Raw genomic sequence first — 5,647 nt, 5'->3', positions numbered from 1 at the left:
TGTGTGTGTGGGTGTGTGTGTGTGTGTGTGTGTTGCTTCCTCCCCTGCAGGTTCTGACGGGAACAGCATGGATTCAGTAGATAGCTGTTGTGGCCTCCGGAAGACTGACAGTTTCCAGAATGCCCAGCCAGGCTCCAACCCAAAGAAGGTCGATCTCATCATCTGGGAGATTGAAGTGCCAAAGGTAAGGGTGCTGTATCCCTATGAGCTGAGTTCTGTCACAAGTGCAGAGCTTCCCTGGGCCCAGGGCCAGCAAACTTAGGGGCGGGGGCCAAGGAGGGGGGACAGTAAACAGGAAGGAGCCTCTGAGAGAGCCAGAGGCTAAAAGAAAGGGGACACCACACTTTGCCCAGGTTCAGAGAGCTTCCTGCAGAGTAGAATTGCTCCAGTGCCTTCAGGAGCAATTCTTATCCTGAAACTTGGGCCTGTGGCTCTCCCCCAGGACTCTGCTTGGGCTACGCTTTGGGCTACGCTGAAGCTCAGAACTGTTGGAAATACTAGCAAAAACCAGACCAGGCATTGAGGCAGCCAGATTCCTTTTATTCTGCTTGAACTTTTCAGCGTGAAGTGTGTTTTATAATTGAGCAAAGCATCAGTCCACATTTTAGAGAACTTGAAAGTTACAGAAATTTATGAGGAAAATAAGAAGCAGCCCAAATCCTGCCCCTGAGAGTGTCTTTGATGACTTCCTTCTTTTCTACGTTGTACCCTGTGCTTTTTAAACAAAACCAAGATTATGTTGCTTTAATTAGTACTTTTAAATATTTAACATTTTAATTTTCCTGTTATCCTTTGGAAATGTAATTTTAACTGCATTATTCACTGGGTACTGTCAATTTAGTTCACCAGTTCCCAATTCCAGGATGTTTAAGTAGTTTCTAGCTTCTTGCCATTTTAACTTACAAATTATTAGCTTGATCTTTGTGTGTCTCTGGGGCTCAGAAGTAATTGGCAACTGCATTCTCCCAGGGCCCTCAGCTCCATGCTGAGGTGGAGACTTGCCTTGCTCTGAACTCTGGGTCAGGATGGCACTTTGGACCCTGGCTTGGTAGCTTCCTCCCCAGGTGACCCCGTCCGCCTGCCTGCTCTCTTCTCCTTCAGTGTCCCAAAGGGCACATTGAGACAGCTGTGGGCAGGCAGAGACCACATCTCTAGAGCTCTGCTGGGTCGTTTGGGATTGTTTTGGAGCTAGTCTTACATCACGGCTAAGTTTGGCTGCTGCCGTCCGCCTTGAACTCTGGTGCACTGGGCACCTCTGCATGCCTCATGCTCTGAAGACTCCAGCCTGCTGTTGCTTGGCAGCAGGAGCCCCACTGTTCTTAGACTTTCCTTTTCAAATTGAGCTTTATCATGGGACCCGAGTAGACTTGAAGAAGCGTAATAGGAATCTTTGTTGACCTTTAAGCTGACTTCTCATAGCGTGTGCTCTGGAGAAGAAGCTACCTTTGCTACTCTCTGGGTCTGGGTCACATTGTCAGGGCTGAGGTGGGAACTGCTGGATCCTGAAGCCAGTCTGCTTGGCAGCTGCGTGACCTTGAGTGAGCCCCTCAGCCTCTCCGGGCTTGTTTTTTCACTTGTAAAAGGGTGATAAGGTTATCTGTTTCACAGGCACTATGAGTAAATGCAAATACCTAGAAGAGTCTTAGCAAATAAATACTGACATTAACAGCTAATATGTTTGAGCTTGACCTAAAAACAGACGTAGATCTTTGGATTATAGGAAATTGATTTTTGTTAACCCTTTCCTATGTTTCCCTGGAAGCACTTGGTCGGTCGGTTGATTGGCAAGCAGGGAAGGTATGTGAGTTTTCTGAAGCAGACCTCTGGTGCCAAGATCTACATCTCAACCCTGCCTTATACACAGAACATCCAGATCTGCCACATAGAAGGTCAGTGCCAGCAGGGGCACGCTTGTGGTTTTTGAACTTGCATATAAGGAGAGGGATGCGTCTGAGTCCCCACTGCCGTCTTTTCAGAACCTGAGTCTCTGAGTAGAGAACCTAGTTTGCTTCTCCTGCCAGGTGAAGGTAATGTTAGCATCTTCCCTTTAGCCTTCCCCTCAGTCCAAGTGCTTGAAGGAGGCTTGGGTCCTTCCCAACCAGGTCCCTATCTAGGAGAGGTGTGGGGCTCCGGGCAGCTCACAGTGCCACTACCCCAGCAGAGCTTGCTCACAGAGCAGAGGTGGCCTGTGTGTGACGCCTGCTGGTAGATGAAAGCTGGACCTTTCGCCATCCGCTAGCCTCTTACCGCATTCAGAGCAAGGATCATAATGACAGAGGTTTCATTTGGAAGGTGAATGGGTTTAGATGCCTTTCTTTCTAGAGCAAAGCTTAGCATCTGGCACTTTAAAGATGTATTTGAACTCCTAAAAAAGTCCTGTGGAGTGGGATGTGTGGGTGAGTTTGTCTGTGCTGTGAGTTCTCTCTTACCCACAGTGACTATCGTCCTGCCCCTACCCCCCACTTAGGCTCTCAGCATCATGTAGACAAAGCGCTGAACTTGATTGGGAAGAAGTTCAAGGAACTGAACCTCACCAATATCTACGCCCCCCCATTGCCTTCACTGGCGCTGCCTTCTCTACCGATGACGTCCTGGGTGAGCATGCGTCTTGCACCCTTCCTCCTCGAACCTACCCCAATAAGAAGCTCCCCAGGCCATGGTCTAAGAAGGCTGAGAGCACATGGCTGCCTGTGCCTTCTCACCTCTGCTTCCAGTGGTCCATTCTATTAGCCTGTCCTCCCTGGGGACAAGGACAGAGGACGAAGTGCTGGCAGAAAGCCAGAGGCCTTTTGGTCCCCATGTGAAAGGACCCTCCTCCTGGCCCTGTTACTTTTTGTGTTTTCTAGGCTTTTGCCTTGAAAGGATTATAGGTCAGCCAGCAACCTGGTGTGTCCAGACAGGTATGGGGCTCCTTCGAGCTACTGCTGTGTCCGGGGTCACTGCCCAACACGAAGCTTGGTGCCAACACCCCACTGCCATGGATTTGGCTGGGGCTTGTGTGGTGGGGCTTTCTGGTCCTTTCTCCTAGTTGAGCTGGGCTGAGTCCTGGCCCTAGTGATTAATGCCCTTCTCTTTTCCCCAACCTAGGAGATACCCAGATTATAAAGAAAGAATATTCCCCGTCAGACTTAAGAAGCTGGATGGCTCTTTTGAGGTTGCCCAGGCATTTGGCTGGAGGAGGAGCTGTCATTGAGGGCCCCTGTGTGCTGGTTGACTGCAAGGTCTCTTGGGCTCTGTCCTTTGTGTCCTGCCTCTGGCCCTCATCTGTCCTCACTTCACTGGAAGTAGCAGTGCAGAGTTCTGTGGGCCAAAGACTGTATTTCACACAAACATGGTGCTCCAAGGAAATGCCTCCCTCTACCCCCACCACCTGATAACTTTTTTTTCCTTTAGGGTGGTAAAGTTTCAGTTACGTATCTTCCTACTTCATAGACCCTTGTGCTGTGGGGGAAGGAATGGGATATTTCTTTCCTTTCCTGTGGTATTTAAGAGTAGGCTGAATCCCACTTTCTGCTTTACTCCCAAAACAAGGAGACTTCAAAAGTTCTTGGAAAAATGAAATTAAAGTGTGAGGTTATTTTGGTGCAAAATTTTTTTGAAGTGCATAGTTTTTTCATAATATACATTTCTGATGAACGTTTTACTTTATTTTTAATTTTTTGTCATAGTACCTGTGCTCTCACCAGAGAAAAGGGAGGGAGTGAGACATTACCCCCCAGGGGGATGGCCACACTGTAGTCCCCTCTCCTCCAGTCTCCTTTTGGGATTTTGGACACTCATGCACATGTGCACCCAGGGTGATATTCCCTTAACCTCCATGCCACCTGCCAACCCCTATAAACTTTTTCTTAAACAAACATTTATTTATTTGTTGTGGTTTTTAAGCCTCAAGGACCAGGACTCAGACTGCAGTCAGTGATTTGGGAATCCAACGCCTTAACCAGCACATACCTGCTGACCACCTCCCATGAGCTTTTTTAAAGTTTTGTTTGTTTGTTTTTATTTGTTTGTTTTTTTGGGCTGGCCCTGCAGCATAGCAGTTAGGCCCTGTGCATAGAAAGCTGGATCCTATATAGCCTGTAACTATTCAGATCCTGACTCCAGCTGCTTGAAACACACCTGGCACGTGTGCATGCCCTAAATCTCAATGGAATGGAAAAATGAAAGAAAAAGGATTGTGGTGCGACCACACCACTTTGGGGTTTTCTCTCTCTTTCTGGCTAGTGTGCGTGCCCTTAGCAATTAAAGAAAAAAGTTTATCTTTTCCATGAAAGAGAGATAAAGGGAGAGGTATATCCCCAACAGGATCATCATACCTCAAACACTCCCACTCCCTTTCCAGCCAGCCTGGACCATATGTTCCTGGCATGCTAAGGGAGCTTCTGGGATATGTACCCAAGGCCTTATCCCATGTGCATCTCGTTGTGTTTCCACTGTTCTACTGCCTTACTATACTGGGCTGGCCCTCTGAAACATTTTGAGAATTCCTCTAGAGTTGTTCCCAGGCTGCTTGGCCCTAGACTCACCTTTGTAAATGGTGGTTTGTGTGGTGGCTACCTGTCCTTGTACTCTGCTTGACTCAGTGGGACAGCAGAGGAGATCCCAAACACCTGTGAAACCAGCATGCTGAGAGTGGAGATGTTGTGGGGATGGAGGCCAGGAGCCTCCAGAAATTCTTCTTGTGACCATCTGGCCAGAGGGAATAGGTGCCCTGCTTTTTCCAGCCCCTAGGTATTGCCTGTAGCTTGGCATTGGAAAACCAGTGTCTAAAGGAAAATCTTTTTTTTTTTTTTTAATAATTATTTTCTTTAACTTTCTTTTTTAATTTTACCAGAAAGGGACAGAGCAAGAGAAAGAAAGTGAAAAAGCAAGCTGCAAGGTCCGGGACTCAAACTATGGTCGGCCATGTGGGACAGTGCCCTTAGCCACCATGCTACCTGCCGGCCCTTAAGGACAAATCTTGTAGACACCAACAGTGGCCTCTCCAGGGCTTTTAACAGAAGATCTGGCCACTGAGCAAACTTACACTCCAAATCTCAAAGCGGGATGAGTTGGGTCAGGGAGTCTGGCGGGGAAGCAGTAGGAGGAAGAGTGAATAGATGCAAACTCTGGCCGGCCTTGATGCACCTAGCTTGAGGGGCTCTGGCTTACTGCTAGGCAGAATAGATGCATCACACCATAAACTCGGGGGGTCAGCTGCAGGTCCAGAGGAGTTGCACCCTACAGTAAAAGGGTCAGGTCCCTGGAAACCCTGCACCCATCAGCTTCAGGGTCTCTCGAGATGACAGGGGCCCGAAGGCTGCCCACTCTTTCTTTTTGGACACTTTGTTCTCAGTGGCTTCTTCATTCTAGTTGCCCTCCCTGGGTCTAAAAGACTCATCAAGAGAGGTGAGAGGGAAGGCACCCTCTGGCTGATGGATCCTGCCCAGGCCTGTGTGAGGCTGGATCCGGATACTCCAACTACAGTTGGCTCCTGGGAGCCTCCCTGCTGGGTCCTGATGTCAGGCTGCCCCTAGTGGCCACTCGTAGTATTGCAGGACAGGAGCCACAGCACTGTCAAACACTCTCCATAGTTAAAGTGATTTTTGAATATCTGTCATCCAGTGCCTTTTTTTTTTTTTTTTTTTTTGGGGGGGGGGGGTTTTGT

The 5,647-nt window shown here is 48.5% G+C and overlaps 1 protein-coding gene and 1 long non-coding RNA gene across 2 annotated transcripts in view; both read left to right on the top strand.

The window, feature by feature from the left end:
• The window catches only part of AKAP1 (A-kinase anchoring protein 1), a 20,585-nt gene that overhangs the window by 8,977 nt on the left and 5,961 nt on the right, over positions 1 to 5,647 (top strand). The window contains exons 3-5 of the mRNA XM_006154664.3: positions 51 to 184; positions 1,763 to 1,889; positions 2,468 to 2,595. Of these exons, the coding sequence (XP_006154726.1) occupies positions 51 to 184; positions 1,763 to 1,889; positions 2,468 to 2,595 (389 nt within the window). The remainder of the gene's footprint in view (positions 1 to 50; positions 185 to 1,762; positions 1,890 to 2,467; positions 2,596 to 5,647) is intronic.
• Positions 2,603 to 3,362, top strand: LOC114008926 (uncharacterized). Its single transcript, XR_003550411.1, has 2 exons — positions 2,603 to 2,900; positions 3,088 to 3,362. It is a non-coding gene; the product is annotated as an uncharacterized LOC114008926 (long non-coding RNA).

The sequence above is a fragment of the Tupaia chinensis genome, unplaced genomic scaffold (genome assembly GCF_000334495.1).
Source record: "Tupaia chinensis unplaced genomic scaffold, TupChi_1.0 Scaffold000416_1, whole genome shotgun sequence".
Classification (NCBI taxonomy): Eukaryota; Metazoa; Chordata; class Mammalia; order Scandentia; family Tupaiidae; genus Tupaia; species Tupaia belangeri.
The sequence above is the reverse complement of the archived record's forward strand: the minus strand, read 5'-3'. Positions and strand labels throughout refer to the sequence as shown.